This window comes from Phyllostomus hastatus, unplaced genomic scaffold (assembly GCF_019186645.2).
Source record: "Phyllostomus hastatus isolate PE091 unplaced genomic scaffold, TTU_PhHast_1.1 phas_contig_477, whole genome shotgun sequence".
Taxonomy (NCBI): Eukaryota; Metazoa; Chordata; class Mammalia; order Chiroptera; family Phyllostomidae; genus Phyllostomus; species Phyllostomus hastatus.
In genome coordinates this window covers 746,187-762,008 of record NW_025333889.1, presented here as the reverse complement: position 1 = coordinate 762,008, position 15,822 = coordinate 746,187, and the positions used below count along the sequence as shown (strand labels likewise).

The window sequence follows — 15,822 nt, the reverse complement described above, 5'->3', positions numbered from 1 at the left end:
CCAGCCCTGCCGCCAGCCGCCCACTGCACTCCACACACGGACGGAGACCTCGGAACACGCTCGGGCACCTGAACTTCTGTGAACTAGAACCTACACAGCCGCACAAGCCTGACGGCCACCGGGCCTCACAGCACAGCCCTGAGGCTCCCGAGCTCCCCCGCACCCCACAACGCCCACAGCACCGCCGCGGGTCTCACGGGGCAGTGAGGTGGGGGAAGAAGAGAACCACCACCTCAGCCCCAGTGCATGAATCGCAATGGGTCCCGGACGCTACGCTTCCCGGCTTCACAGAGGCAGCCACTGCCCCAGGGAGCTGGCGCGCAGCGTCCCTGAGGGAGCGGCGCTTGCTGGGGTCTCTGGCGCGCCCGCCAGGTAGGAAGCGCACAGGGCAGGGAGGCCACTTGGCTGCCTGCTGCACGGACCCCAGGGCGCCCCGGTCCTCCCAGCACAGTGTCCTCGCGGCCCCTCACTACAGGCACAGCGCCCCAGTCCTTGGCACAGAGCCCTCTACTCCCCGTCCCACCCGATGCACAGCGCCCGGGCTCCCGACCACCCTAGTATGCCGGGCACAGCGCCCGGGCCACCTGTACAGAGTTTCTCCCGCTCCCGGTTACCCCGCGCGCAGAGCCCCGGCCACCCGGTCCCGGCTCACAGCGCCCCCGGCGGCGGCCAGGCGGAGCCGGAGCGGGGCGGTGCACGGCGCGGGGCCGGGCCGGGCGGCTCCCGTCGCGACTTCCTGTTGTGCCCGCGCCCCACCGCCGCCGCCGCCCGGCACCCCTCGCCGGCTCCCCGCGGCCCGGCGCCGCCCATGGATTTCACCTAGCGCGGCGGCATGGCGGCGCAATGCTGCTGCCGCAAGGCGCCCGGCGCCGAGGCCGCGCCCGCCCGCCCGCCGCCCGAGCCGCCGCCCGCCCTGGACGTGGCCTCGGCCTCCAGCGCGCAGCTCTTCCGCCTCCGCCACCTGCAGCTGGGCCTGGAGCTGCGGCCCGAGGCGCGCGAGCTGGCCGGCTGCCTGGTGCTCGAGCTGTGCGCGCTGCGGCCCGCGCCCCGCGCGCTCGTGCTCGACACGCACCCGGCCCTGCGCCTGCACTCGGCCGCCTTCCGCCGCGCCCCCGCCGCCGCCGCCGCCGCTGAGCAGTCCTGCGCCTTCGACTTCGCCGCTCCCGGACCCGGGCCCGCGACCCCGCCCCCTCTGCCCGCCTTCCCCGAGGCGCCCGGCGCCGAGCCCGCCTGCTGCCCGCTGGCCTTCAGGGTGGACCCGTTCACCGACTACGGCTCCTCGCTCACCGTCACGCTGCCGCCCGAGCTGCAGGCGCACCAGCCCTTCCAGGTCATCCTGCGCTACACCTCCACCGACGCCCCTGCCGTGAGTCCTGTCAGGGTGGGCCCCGGGGCGGCCGGCCGGGCGGGGTCGTCGCGCTGCCTCTTCACGCGCTGCCAGGCTGACCCGAGACTGGGCACCTGCCGGGAGCCGGGCCGCTGGGCTCTGGGGGTCCTGGCCTCTCACCTGGTGTTGCCCGACCTGGCGTCCTCACTGACCCCAGCTGCTGTCTGCGCAGCCCTTGGAAGCCTCGGACAGAATGAGAGCCAAGGTGCTGGCCCAGCAGCTGGCGGGGACCCGGAACGGCAGGCCGCCGAGGGAGGCTCCCCCTTTCAGGTGTGCAGAGGCAGGCGGCTGTGGGAGGCCCTCCCACGCTGTGAGCCTGCCGGCACCTGGCGCTGGGGGACAGACCAGGGGCGTCACTTGTGGGAGGCCCTCATGTGACCTGGGCTTTGCGAGGACTTTCGGGCACCAGTCTCTTCTCTGCAGGGGCGCAAGGGGCAGACCTCGTGGGGCAGGCAGCTGCAGGCAGGCTGGGCTCACTCTCTGGGCCTCCCGGGCAAGGCCTGATGGGACGCAGCGGCTGAGTGACCTCATGTCCCCAACAGACACACATAAACGCTGCTGGACTTTGGGTCCGGAGCTCCCACTGCCCCAGAGGCTCTGCCAGGACAGCCGGATGGCCCTGGGCGCCCACGGGGACAGCACACATGGGACTCCGCCCCCCACACACAGACAGACAACATGGAAGTCCCCCAGAGGTTCCATCTGCCACTGCCCGTGGCACAGAAGTGGGCAGAGTGATGGACAGGTGGGGCTGGGGTGTCCGGCTGGTAGCCCAAACTAGACACATACCTGCAGGCTGCCCGGCTGACCGTGTCGGCACCAGCTGCCAGCTCCGGTCGTCTGGAGACACAACAGACGTGCCTCCCGGCACAACCGGGAGGTGTGCACCTCCCTGACCTTCACGTGTGAGCCTGGAACCCCTGTGTCTGGTTTGCCCAAACCCCTGGCCAGCTGAAGGGCGGGGTCAGGGCCCTCAGTCCACTGGGGAAGGGGCCAGGCCAGTGAGGGTGGCCGCCGTCCTTGGGTTTTTCGTTGCCTGCTATGGGGCCCCCAGGTACTTGGGCAGGGAGTGGCAGTGTGGTCCCCACAGGCCGTGGACCGGAGGACAAGGGACTGCGCCTTCCCTCAGGCTGGTGTGTGGCCTCAGTGCCCGCCGTCACGTGCGAATGCCACGGGGCTCGGGCCTGTGGGGGCTCAGTCCCTCAGCCTGTCCCTGTGCCAGGTGAAGGCGCAGCTCCTGGGGGGCAGTTTGGGGTGCTGCAGACTCTGGGGCCCATGCCCCGGCACTCCATTCCTGAGTCCCTGCCACCTGCCAGGAAGGGCAGCTGTCTCCCCCCTGCACTGTCTGGAGCCTGTTGGCCTGCGTCTCCTCTCCTGCCCATCAGCAGCAGGGCCTGCTCCCCGGCCCTGTGCACTGGGGAGTCGTGGCCACTCTGGGGCAGGGGCCTGCCTGCAGAGGGGCCTGCCCCAGCCCCTGACTCCTAGGGACGACCGTGGACTCCGTGGGTCTCTGAGAGGTGGACATGGGCAGTGGGGACAGGAGGCCTCACCCTGAGGAGGGCCACAGGGGGGATCCCTGAGAGGCTGTGGTGGTGGGGTTGAAGGGAGTTTGGGGACCACGGGGGCCTGTGCCCAGGGTGGGCAGAGGGCTCCCTGCAACAGGTTCCACTGTGGGGCGTCTCCTTAATGCAGACTCCTGGGTCCCAGCCAGGAATCTTCTCATGCGGAGCCCAGGAATCTGCATTTTTTAGCAGGCTCCCAAGACAGGCCACTTGAACATGGGGGGCCCCGTGTGGTCAGCAAGATACTGCTGTGGACTCCCTGTGGTGAGGGGACAGAGGGGTGGCAGTGAAGGTGAACTTCAAGAAATCTTTGCGCGTTGGCAGGGGTCTGCCCGGGAGACAGCCCCACCTCCGGACGGGCAGCTGGGCGCTGGCAGCCGCTGTGGGGTCTGTCCCCAGTGCTCCAGGCACGGGCCCCCGTGGTCCTCCCCGCGGACACCTCTGTCCAGGCTGTCCGCTGGTCTGGAGCCCCTCCCACTGTGGGAGTCCCTCCTGGCGAGGCCGGTCCCATCGCCGGGGCAACCCCGGATCAGTGTGCCTGCTTGCGTGAGGGTCCTCCGGGATTCCACTTCCCCGCGTTTTCACGGGCCGGACTCCCTTTCCGGGCTGACACCAGGTGCCCTGCCGGCCAGTCTGTGAGAACTGGGACTCGGGTGTCCCGACTGTGCCTCGGTTTCCCTCTGGAGGCCGGGGTGAGGGGCACAGGCTGGCTCCTGAGGCCCACCCCGCGGCCTGGAGGGAGGGCTGGCCCGGGTGATGTCATGCGGCGCCCCTCTGGGTCAGGCGCCCTGCCTGCCTGCCTGCCTGCCTGCCTGCAGGGGCGGGTCAGCCGTGGCGCCCCGAGCGGCTGTGGCCCTGGGTGAGCCTGCCCAGGCTGCCGCCTCCCAGCCACCACCCCAGAGGCGCTGGGCCCAGCAGCCCAAGCAGGACGGCAGGCTCGGGCCCCCTTCCTGCGGCCGCGCCCTCTCAGGGAGTCCTGCCCGGCTCAGGGCGTCCTGGCATTGCTGTGAGCCACCCTGGGGTGCCCAGCCTCCCGGGCGAGGGGAGGGCACCTCCTGACACCGGCCTGCGCCCGCCCGCAGATCTGGTGGCTGGACCCCGAGCTGACCTACGGCAGCGCCAAACCCTTCGTCTTCACCCAGGGCCACTCCGTCTGCAACCGCTCCTTCTTCCCCTGCTTCGACACGCCCGCCGTCAAGTGCACCTACTCCGCGGTGGTCAAGGTCCGCCCTCCCACCTGCCCCGCCCCCGCCCCCTCGCCCGGCCCCAGCGGGGCCGCCCTCCCACAGAGGGCCCACCTTCCTCACTGGGGAGGGGGCTGCTCTGCAGGGAGAGGGCTGCCTCACTGCTGGGGCCTGGCCCCTGGATGGGCAGGAGGACCCCGAGAAGGGGGCTCAGACGGGGCTGCCGGTCCTGTGGTAGGGTCCAGGGCTCCTGGGCCCCGGGGCGGCAGCCCCCACCCAGGGGCCAGCGGCTTGCAGACCGGAGCTTAGCTCTGATGGGGGCAACGGGCTCCCTGACCCAGGTTGTGGGGTGCCCTGACCGGGCCGTGGGGCTCCCCTTCAAGGACGCTTCAGTGTGGGGTGCCCTGAGGGGGGAACGTGGGATTCCTCCACGAGCAGGGGTTTTCCTGAGCTGGGCCGTGGGCCCCCTGACAGGCAGGGCTCCCTCGTGCAGGCCCCACGGGGGGTGCAGGTGCTGATGAGCGCCACCCAGAGCGCCTACGTGGAGGAGGAGGGCGTCTACCGCTTCCGCATGGAGCACCCCGTGCCCGCCTACCTCGTGGCCCTGGTGGCCGGGGACCTGCAGCCAGCAGACATCGGGCCCAGGTAGAGCCTCCTTGTCCTGCTTCTCGGGGCCCGGGCCTCAGGCTGAGGGACCCCACACCACAGGGACCCACCCTGCCGGGCTCCTCGCGCCCCATGCACCCCCACACCGGGCAGCCCCGGCTCCCGAGCAGCCGGCACCCTCCTCAAGCCCACGCAGTTCCTTCTCCTTGGAGACAAAAGGAGACAAGCGGCCCCTCCGAGTTCCACTGGGCCCCTGCCGCAGAAGGGCCTGCGTGGCGGCCTTGAGGGAGGTGGGGGCGGGGGACTGGCCTTCGGCCAGGCTGGACACGGCGTGGGTGGCCCAGAGCAGAGGGAGGGCCTGGTGGGGCGCGGCAGCAGGGCGGGCTGAGCTCTGCCCCGTGACAGGAGCCGTGTGTGGGCCGAGCCGTGCCTCCTGCCCATGGCCACCAGCAAGCTGTCGGGCGCGGTGGAGCAGTGGCTGAGCGCGGCCGAGCGACTGTACGGGCCGTACATGTGGGGCAGGTGCGTCCGGGGGCACCGGGGGGAGCCCGGGCTGGCCGCACGGGAGAGGGGCGGAGGGCGAGTCCCCACCCTCCCGAGGGGGAGGAGCAGCGGGGGCCCCCGTCTGACCTCCCCGGAGGACCCGACCCTCACCCCCGCCCCAGCCCCCTCACAGCCGCGGCCGGCCGGCGCTCCCTCCCGGCAGGTATGACATCGTCTTCCTGCCCCCCTCCTTCCCCATCGTGGCCATGGAGAACCCCTGCCTCACCTTCGTCATCTCCTCCATCCTGGAGTGCGACGAGTTCCTGGTCATCGACGTCATCCACGAGGTGGCCCACAGCTGGTTCGGCAACGCCGTCACCAACGCCACGTGGGAGGAGATGTGGCTGAGCGAGGGCCTGGCCACCTACGCCCAGCGCCGCATCACCACCGAGACCTACGGTACTGCCCCGGGCCGGCCCGGGGCGGGGGGCTGCTCCGGCCTCGTGCCGGCTGGCACCACTGGGGCCGGCCACGGCGCCCCGGGGTAGCTGGGAGCCAGGCCAGCCTCCAGGGTGCGAGCCGCCCGCGCCTGCTCTGGGGTGTCCAGGGCGTGGCCTCGGTCAGCTCCCCCAGGCTCCGGGCAGCCACAGCCCCGCACACGGCCCGGTGCTCAGGCCTGCCTCCCGCCCCCGTGCCCGTCCAGGTGCGGCCTTCACCTGTCTGGAGACGGCCTTCCGCCTGGACGCACTGCACAGGCAGATGAAGCTGCTGGGAGAGGACAGCCCGGTCAGCAAGCTGCAGGTCAAGCTGGAGCCAGGTACCCGCCCCCAGGCCCTGCTTCCTCGCCCCCATCGCGGCTGGAGCACTGCAAAGGCCAGGCCGGGGGCGCCCAGCCTCAGGAAGGCTCTCAAGGCCCCTGAGGCCCGTCGCCGCCTCCCGTGGGCTCTGAGCGCCGGGCTGCGGTCGGTGGAGTGGAGGGTAGGCCCCCGGTCCGCCCCAGGCCCCTCAGGCCGACCCCAGGGCCCTGCTCCCAGGGCCTCTGGACGGAGGTGGGACAGCGGCCCTTGGCCCTTCCTGCTCCACCCGCTGGCCCCGCCCCTCCCCGGGGAAATGGGGCGTCACCCAGAGCCGGTGTTGTTCCAGGGGTGAATCCCAGCCACCTGATGAACCTGTTCACCTACGAGAAGGGCTACTGCTTCGTCTACTACCTGTCCCAGCTCTGTGGGGACCCCCAGCGCTTCGACGACTTCCTGCGAGTGAGCGGCCCCACCCTGGACAGGCCCCGCCCCCGGCCCCTGCCCAGTCCCCGGCCCCGCCCCTGCCCAGTCCCCGGCCCCGCCCCGGCCCAGTCCCCTGCCCCCTGATCCCGGCGCTGCCTTGCAGGCCTACGTGGAGAAGTACAAGTTCACCAGTGTGGTGGCTCAGGACCTGCTGGACTCCTTCCTGAGCTTCTTCCCGGAGCTGAAGGAGCAGAGTGTGGACTGCCGGGCAGGTGAGGCCCGCCGCCCGCCGCCCACCGCCCGTCCCGACCAGCCTGCCAGGGGAGTGGTGGGCAGGAGGGGGTGGGGGCCCCCCTGCCCCCTGCCCAGGATGCCACCTCTGCCGGAGAAACCCCACAGGTTCCTCGGCCTTCCCCCAGACGCCCTTGCCACACAGTGTGAGCTTGCACCGGGAGGCCGTGGAAACGGGAGCGTGTGTTTCCCAGCAGGATGGGGCCCAGGGGGCTTCCCGGAGGAGGTGGCACTTAGGCAGGGCTGACCTATTTAGGCCGTCTCAGGAGGGGGCCGTGAAAACGGCGTGTGCAGAAGGCCTGGGGCGGGGGTGGCAGGGCGGAGGAGGGTTCCTCAGAGCGGGCTGCGGCCCACTGGCCTGCTTACGCGACACCCCGAGGGTGTCCCTGGGGGTCCGAGGGCTGAGGGGCAGGAGAAGAGACTGGGTGGTCCCACAGGTAGCAGGGGCCAAGATCTGCCGGAGGGCAGTGCCGTGTGGCTCGGCGGGCTGGGTGTGGGGACCACAGTAGAAGATGTGTTGAGTGCACTGAGGGTTTTGGGGGTGGGCTCTGCCCGCCCCCAAAGTCGCCTGGCACCGGGGCTCTGAAGCAGCGGTGTCGCTCTCCTGGCATGGTGCAGAGGCACCCTCCCCGCCGGCACCGAGGTCCAGTTTTAAACGCCCCCATCGTCTTGTACCCAGGAGAAGTGCGGGTGGGGGTGGGGGTGTTGCTGGGGTTGTCAGCTCGAGCCTCCTGACCTCCCTGTGCCTCCGACAGAAGCCACCCTGGTGGCTGGAAGGGGCAGGGGCTGGAGCTGACCGCAGCCTTCCCGAACTGCCCCTGTCCTGGGGGCTCCCCAGCCCTGGCACAGTCACGCCCAGGGACACCCTCATGCTCTGGGGCTCCCTGGGCAGGCCTGCTCGGGCAGCCCCTCCCCGTCCAGGGGGACCCCAGCATCACACCTCCCTGCAGGGCTGGAGTTTGAGCGCTGGCTCAATGCCACGGGCCCGCCGCTGGCCGAGCCGGACCTGTCTCAGGGATCCAGCCTGACCCGGCCCGTGGAAGCCCTCTTCCAGCTGTGGACCGCGGCGCCCCTGGACCAGGCGGCCGCCTCCGCCAGCTCCATCGACATCTCCAAGTGGAGGACCTTCCAGACGGCGCTGTTCCTGGACCGGCTCCTGGACGGGTCCCCGCTGCCCCAGGGTGGGTCCCACGGCCGGCGCCGGGGCCTCAGGGGTGGTGGGGGAGGGTGCGCCTGCCGGCCCTGACCTGCCCCGGCCTGCAGGGGTGGTGACCAGCCTGTCTGAGTGCTACTCCGCCCTGCTGGACTCCATGAACGCCGAGATCCGCATCCGCTGGCTGCAGATCGTGGTCCGGAACGACTACTACCCCGACCTGCACCGCGTGCGGCGCTTCCTGGAGAGCCAGGTGCGGCCCCGCCCCGGCCCCGCCCCTCCCGCTCCCCGACCTCAGCTGGCCCTCTGGCCTGGCTGCTCAGGCCTGCGTCCCGTCCCGGAGAACGGGGTGGGGAGGACGTGGCCCCCGGAGCGGGTACGGCATGGGAAGAGTGCAGACGCCGCCGGCCCTCGCAGAAGCCACGTGCTGAGGACCGGCCGGGCAGAGTCCAAGGGCGAGGCCCTGGGTCTGGCCTGGGCACCAGGGGAGCCAGGGCTTCTTGGAGGCCCAAGGGTCCCGGGCCTTCCGGGGCCATGGCCTCTCTGCCCGCCCAAGCTCCCTGGCGAAGGGCCATGAGTGGGGGTCAGAGGCCAGCAGAGATCTTCCCTTTGTCACCCTGGGCTCGGGGCTGGCGGGCTGGTGGGAGGGGCTGGGGGAGGGGCAGCCAGTGCGACCCCGCCCCGCCCCGCCCCCAGATGTCCCGGATGTACACCATCCCGCTGTACGAGGACCTCTGCACCGGCGCCCTCAAGTCCTTCGCCCTGGAGGTCTTCTGCCAGACGCAGGGCCGGCTGCACCCCAACCTGCGCAGGACCATCCAGCAGATCCTGTCCCAGGGCCTGGGCCCCGGCACGGAGCCCGGCGCGGAGCAGGGCGGGGCCGGAGCCGATGCCGCGGTGGACACGGACCCCCCGGCCCTGCTGCTCGGGGACGAGGCCCCCAGCAGCGCCATCTCTCTCAGGGACGTCAACGTGTCCGCCTAGCCCTGACCTCTCAGACACCACGATCGTGCCTTCAGTGGCCCCGGCCAGCTGCGAGCTCCGCCCGGGCCACCCTCGCCTCTGGGGCTGCTCCCGGGGGCCTCCTCATGGCCAGCCGAGGCCCTCGGACCTGGCCCCTCGCCCACTTGCACTGCAGCCCTGGCCAGCCAGCACACGCCACGCCCTCTGGTCTCAACACTGGCTGCGGCGCTGCCCCCGGGCTGACCATGGTGACCACCACACTGTGCCTTATACCTGCTGGGAGGCCTGGGCTGCGCTGTCCCCACAGCGGGCCTCCCACAGAGCCCTGCCCCCAGGGTGAGTGGCCTCGGTCGGCCTCTGGCGGAGGGACAAGGACACAGACGTGCCCTCGGCGCGGGGGCAGGGGACGCTGAGGAGAGAATGGACGTCGCTGGGGACGAGTCCCTGGAGAGCCTCAGCCCTGCAGTGGGCGTGGGGCCCCCCCGGCCAGGACGCCCTGGGTCTGCTGGGGCCGGTGCTGCTGTGCCCGAGGGGTGGGGCAGGTGGAGCTGGTGCTGTGTGGGCCACCACGCTAGGGGGGTCCCGGGGGCCCCGCGCTCAGAGCGCAGCCACTCAGGGGACCGCTGCAACAGGGTCACCGTGATTATCCCATTAAACCTCCCCTCTGAAAATGACTGCCCGGCTTGGCCGTCCCTCCGTTCGTCCTCCGCACCCTCCTGGCGGCTCCCGAGTGTGGCCAGCTGCAGGCCCCGGGCCAGAGGAGGGGGTGTGGGGTGGGGCCAAGGGTCTTCCCCTGCACTCTGGCCGCTCCAGGCCGTCCTGGCTGTGCCCAGAAGCCTCGGGTCTGAGACCAGCAGCAGGCTGACCTGGACCTCCCCAGCCCCTTGGCCAGGTCTCTGGGACCTCCCATCGGATCCTCAAACACCAGAGCAAAAGAGGCCACTTGTCACTCTCCCGTGGGCCCTGCTCGGTGTCAGTCCCCCACCCTCATGAGTAAAGGAAGCGGCGAGTGGTGGGCATCTGGGGTCAGAGGGTCAAGGCGGTGGGGGGTGCCGCAGGGGCACCAGCACAGGTGCTGTAGAGACTGGTACAGCCTGGGCTCGGAGGAGCAGTGGGTGGGCTACATTCAGGGCTTTGCCACGAAGGACGGCTGAGGTGTGTGGTCACAGCTCCTGTGCCAGGATGACACGCTCTGGTCCAAAGTGATCCAGGGCCCGAGCCCCTGGCCAGACCCAGGCACGGAGGCCCCCTCCCCAAGGGGCCAGGATGTGGCAGGATCAGAAACAGGCTGGAAACCCTGCGTCGCCACGTCCAGCCCCTAGGCCACCAAATGCCCCAGTGACCCTTCCCTGCGCTTCAGACCTCCCCTCTCCGGGAGGTGGCCCAGGCATGGCACAGGCCTGTGCCCAGGGTCTCCGTGGTCTCCAGGAACGAGGGTCCCTGTGCCTGTCCTGCACCAGGCGTGGGTGGGACCCTACCCCCACCCAGACAGTCCACCCCCATCCCCCCACCCAGGAAACAGGAACTAGGTCATTTCAACACCCTGGGGAAGGGGGACACGGGAGGTACCTCGCAGCACCCGCCCCGCAGCCTCCTGGAACCTTGCCAGGCAGGCACTGCGAGAGGCAGTCCCCAAGTGGGCACCCCAGTCCAGGGTGCACTGGAGCCCTTGGCTCCACTCCTGAGGGTACGTCCTCGTCCTGGCCTCTCGCCCCTCTGAAACGACGCTGGCCGAGAAGGCCTCCCTGGGAGCCCCGCCACGTAGCCTCCCCCCTGCCGAGGCTGTGTGCAAGTCTCCGGTCCCGAACCCTTGGTCCTGGCTCTGGGCTTCTTTGGCAGTTCCGCTCTCACAAGGCGGTGGTCTCAACGTGTACTCAGGGCCGGCTCCGCGGGCCCACAGCCCTGCTGGCTGGTCACCGCTGAGAGGGGCTCCACCCCGTGGGCCCAGGACCACCCCGCACCCCGGCCAGCCTCTCCCTCCTTTGGAGAGCTCAGAAGGTGCTCCCAGCAGTCCCAGCAGAGGGGGCAACACCCACAGCGATGCTGCCCCTGCCCCACAGGTTCCGGCTGTGACTTGCCCTCTGGGGCCAGCGGGGCGCTCTCAGCCTGGGCGTCCCGGCACCCTGGCCTTTCTCAACTCCTCTCCTCCCAGCTCGCAAACCCTGAGCACCTCCCAGCCTGTCTCTTCCTGGTAGTGTCTTGCCCAACACAGCCTGTGGTCAGCACGTGCTGCTAATGTTTTCCAGCTTCTCCGCCAGACCGAGCTATTCAGGATGTCATCGCCTCACCAGTCATCACGGCTGTTTTCCCAAATGTTCCACGGTTGCACGACAGCTTGCCAACATTCCCGCCTCGGGTAACGGGCCCCAGGCAGCCCCCGGGCTGGCGGCACGTGCCCCTCTGTTGTTAGGGCAGCAGCCTCCCCGGGGGGCTGCTTTCCGGACCACGCCGGCCGAGGTGCACTCCGGCAGCAAACAGCTCTGGAAGGCTGACATGTCAGAGCACAGAGCTTCAGTTGCCACTCGTGCTCCTTGTCCACCTCAGGCCACCGGGTGCCCAGGGAGCCGTGCTGAGGGAGGACAGGACACCTCGAGCGTTCCGGGCACCTGGCCACAGATACACTGGTGGTGGGACTCGTGGGGACCACGCGCCCCTTCCGTTCACCCTGGCCTCCCGCAGCCACCCCCACCACGTGCGCAGAAGTGGCACTGGCAGCTCCCACAAGGGCGGGGGGCAGGATGCTGGGCCACAGCTGCTTTTCCAGGGCAGAAGACGGAGTACTGAGGCGGAGGAGGGTGGAGTCCGCGGAGCTGGGGGTGCAGTCCAGACAGGAGGGAGGGGCGGCAAGCTCCAGATCTGCGGGGGCCCAGGAAGGTGGTGTCCCTGGGGCACGTGGGAGGGCTGAAGCCCAGGACAGGCGAGGGAGCCACGGGCTTGTGTGTGGCGTCTGCACTGCCTGCAGCCTTCTGGGTCCAGGGCTCCAGATGAGGCATCCCGTGTCCCTCAGGCCACGTCCCGCACGGTCCAGGCTCGTCCTGGGTGCTTCTCTCTGGTCCCCCAACTCTTAGTGGGGTAGACGCCCCTGTTCTAGGCCAGATGCCTGGGGCAGAAGCCCCGGGAACTTCAGACCCAAAGTTACAGCTCACCCTTGGGAGCAATCGGTGAAGTGTGGGGAGGGCCACAAGCGCATGGCACCGAACCCACACCTGAGCGGTCCGCCTGCAGAGGAGGAAGAGGCCTTTCAGCCCCGGGCAGGAGCACCTCCGCCCCACCAGGGGCGGGAAGCAGACCCCGCGGCAGGGACTGGCGCGGGGACAAAGTGGGTGTGAAGGAGCCGGTCAGAGACCTGGGAAGATTGGAAGGGGCGATTTCAAAAGATGAAGATTCAGTGAGTGCTCAGAATGAAGGCAAGACACACGGGCTGGAAGAGCAAGACAGGCGCTCCCAGGGTCAGCAAAGGGACAGGGGGAAGCACGCAGGAGAAAGTAAGCCAGGGGATTCACTGAAGACCTGGGAGTCACAGGGAGACAGAGCTGCAGGAAGGAGTTCAGACTGATCCAGGCATCCTCACTCTCAACGTGTCCTTCATTCCACCGCGGGGGGCCTCTCCCCTCCCTCACGGACCTCCCCACTTGTGGCAGCCACTGTCTGGGCACCCCGCCCGACCTAGGTGCCCATGGAGCTCTTCTCCCTGCCACACTCCTGCACTTGGAAGAACCTGATGTTTGCTCTTAAGGCTATGTATTTTTTCCACTTTCTCTCTGTGGACCTTGAGAAAGGAAATGCTCTTTAAGGAGGGTTCCTGATGGCTAAAATAAAAAAAAAAAATACTGAGCCCAGAAGTCATTTCTGCACAGGAGCCCCTCAGGCAAACCACACTTACGAGAGCAGCCTGCGTGGAGCTGCTGCTTGCACTGCGTTCTGCAGCTCCGCCGCCCTTATAGGCAGGCTCCTGGGATCCTACGTCAGCCAATAGGACTGAGGTCCCCCCACACCTTCTTCATCAACCAATCAGAGCAGCTCCATTCTGACCAATCAGGACAGTGCTCTTTGGCCCAATTAATTTGGAAAAGCGCAGACCAATCAGGGGTCAGGGGGCGGGGACTTCTAGCTATATAAGCCAGATCCCCACTGGTTCAGAGATCGAACTTTTCCTTTCCACTGGAGACGCAGTTTCTATAGTGGTGTCCGCGGTGCAGAGCTGTTTAGCCAGGGAGGGTCTTGGTTGCTGTCACAATTGAGTTGTGTACCGAATAGGTTCCTTCTTCATCGCATCCCAAATGGGAAATTCTTGGCCGCATTGGATTGGTCCTGAGAACCAAATGGTTGACCTCTCTAAAGAGTCAGCTGGTAACACCCAGGGAGAATGGAAGCCGCAGAAGAGGGGAATGGCCACTGAGCGTGGGGCTCGGCCAGGCTGTCCATGGCAGCCCAGCATCTCAGCCCGATGTTAATGGGATCACGGCAGCATGTGAAGGTCACTACCGCCCCCACCCAGGCCCAGACAACCTCTCTGTTTGAAAATGAAGGAGCAAGCTGACCTAAGATTCCACTTTGCAGTGACCGCAGCAGCACCCACGTGAGGCAGGGGCAACGCATACCTGACACATGCTTATGTTCATGTTCATGTTACCAGACAGGGGCCTGGCCCTGAGTGTGCCCATCTGGGGTCAGCTGTAGTGTGTGGATTCTTGACTTTGTGTAGGAAAGATTTCACAACATGAGTCCGGGTGACTGTGAGGAACCATTTATTAAAGCTGCGACAGTGAAACAAGGAAGGACTTAGCACAGAGGAAGCAACAGGAGAGCCCAGGCAGGGGTGCCTTGCCTCACTGGGAAGTCAGGTAAAAGGGTGCTTTGGGGACGGGTTCAGGGGATTAGCCTGGGACCAGCTGCCGATTGCCTGAGCGTTCAGGAGACGCCTGCATGTGAGAAAGGAGCGGGGAAGGGAATGGTGCGACGTGCCCCCCAGAGGGAGAGCTGGGACTGGGTCCTGTTGTCTTGAGGCTTTTACCCCTTCCTTGCACGTGGGGAACTTAGGGGAAGTGTCAGGGGAGGGTCTGTGAATGGTCATCAGTTCCCCAAGGGTGCCCTTTCAGGGTCAAAGTCTCCACTGCTTAGTCTGTGCCACAGCGGGGGTCCTTCAGTCACTGCAGCTGGTCCTGGCATCTGCCCACCCGGTTTTGCTGCATTGGCGGGTCCTGGGGCTGAAACACAACAGGCCTTCGTGTTCTCTCTCGGGAGGTGAACTTCTGTCTCTGGCTGTGAGCTGCTCAGCATCGTGTTCAGCTCTGCCTCAGTTTCCCTATGCCACTTGCCAAGGAATTTTCCTAGCTTCTCACTGTCCTGTCTCAATAGGACTGGAGTCAACGGTGGGGATCACATGCATTGTGTTCGTAACAGAACTTCGGAACACAACCATTTGGGAGCAATAGTTGTGGGGGGGGGCATCCTATAAGGAGAATGTCTTTTTAATTTTTATAAAAATTTGTTTCAACCAAAGAGAGGATATACCTGGAAGCAAGATCTCAACAGTCTGAGATAAGCATTTCCATATTATTTTTATAAGGGGGCTTAAAAACCAAAATTTAAACTAAAATACTCCCCCAAAAGAATGCACTCGTCCAGTGGCAGCAAGCTAAGCGAACAGGGTTTGCCTGGGGTGGGAATGCCGGCTGCCCCCCTCACGGAGCCGCGGGTGTTCCACCGCCCTGGGCCGCCGTCTCCTCCTTTCGACGCTCCTTTTCAAGTCTGTAGGATGCGGCTGAGATACCTACCTGTGGGATGTGTGAGGAGCCCCCCTCACTTCTGCAGGATCACCGATGGCTGCGCGTAAGGCCACCCTTCCACGAGTCCGGTAGGCTTCCTCAACGGACGGCCCTCAAAGCCAGTCCTTGCAATTCCACAGGGGCTCTGGGCTGTCTGGCCCGTCGCCACAACCCTCGGGCACTGCCTCTCTTTTTGAATCACGACTAGTCAGCGAGTGCCTTCTAAGAAACGAAATCTTTCTGCACTGCTGGCTCAAAAGCTGGGCCTCTGACCTCCCTGCGCCACCCCAGCCTGAAGGACCTACTCCTGAGCCAAGCAAAAGCAGCCGTAGCAAAGCAAAAAGCCTGGAGGGGCAGAGAGAAAGTCTCTGGCTGGCCGCTTTCCTTCCTGGGATCGCGCAGGAAGGGAAGGCGAAGCGCAGGTTCTGCAGCTGGAGTGAGTCCTCGAACAGGTCCCGAAATCACTGTCCTCACCTCCCCCGCAGCACCGAGCGGCCAGGAGCTGCAGCCACAGGTCCAGCAGGTCACTGTCCAGCCCATCAGGACCAGAAGCCCGGCCACCTGCCCTGGAGGCAGCGTCTGATCCCAGCTTGCCTTAAGCCAGCCTCCCAGGGTTGGGGAGGCTCTCCCCCACCCCACCGCCGTGGGCCGTCTCATTCCCCAGGACCTCTGCGCACAGCAACAACACCCGAGGACACCTCGCCCGGCTGGCGATACTCCTGCTCTAGCGGATCTCCCATTGGCTCCGCCTACACAGGCGGGCCCGCCGCCGCAGGCCGGAAGAGGAGGCTCGTCCTTGGAGGCCGCGCTGCATGCTGGGGTCTGTGGTCCACGGAGCGACGTCGGCCGAGGCGGCCTCTCTGGTACCTTCGGCCCCAGAGGGAGCGAGTCCAAGGGGGTCCAACGGCTCGGCCGGACCCGCACAAGCCCAAGGACAAGACAGCCGCCAGCTTCCTCGAACTTGAACCTCGGCCTGAGCAGTTCCGGGTCCCTTTGGCCCGGAAGGAGAAGTGCGGCTCCGCGACTGCTCAGCTCGGGAGCCACGCCCCGGGGATCTGGGAATCCGACCCGAACTTCCTGACGCTTGGATACGATTGGGCTGCAGTGTCATGTGACTACGTGCGCCGCGTCTGGTTGGCTGCAGCTTCGGAACCCCTGCGGTTACCGGGGCGACCGAGCGGCGGCGTGCGGCCGCGTAGGCGCTG

At 67.4% G+C, this 15,822-nt stretch overlaps 1 protein-coding gene across 1 annotated transcript; it reads left to right on the top strand.

The window, feature by feature from the left end:
• Positions 1-692: 692 nt before the first annotated feature.
• On the top strand, positions 693-9,523 carry RNPEPL1 (arginyl aminopeptidase like 1). Its single transcript, XM_045845570.1, has 11 exons — positions 693-1,366; positions 4,032-4,172; positions 4,627-4,778; positions 5,145-5,261; positions 5,446-5,681; positions 5,926-6,039; positions 6,366-6,478; positions 6,606-6,714; positions 7,684-7,914; positions 7,997-8,139; positions 8,583-9,523. The coding sequence occupies exons 1-11, from the start codon at positions 833-835 to the stop codon at positions 8,868-8,870; spliced, it is 2,178 nt and encodes a 725-aa protein (XP_045701526.1). The 5' UTR covers positions 693-832; the 3' UTR covers positions 8,871-9,523.
• The last annotated feature ends 6,299 nt before the right edge of the window (positions 9,524-15,822 follow it).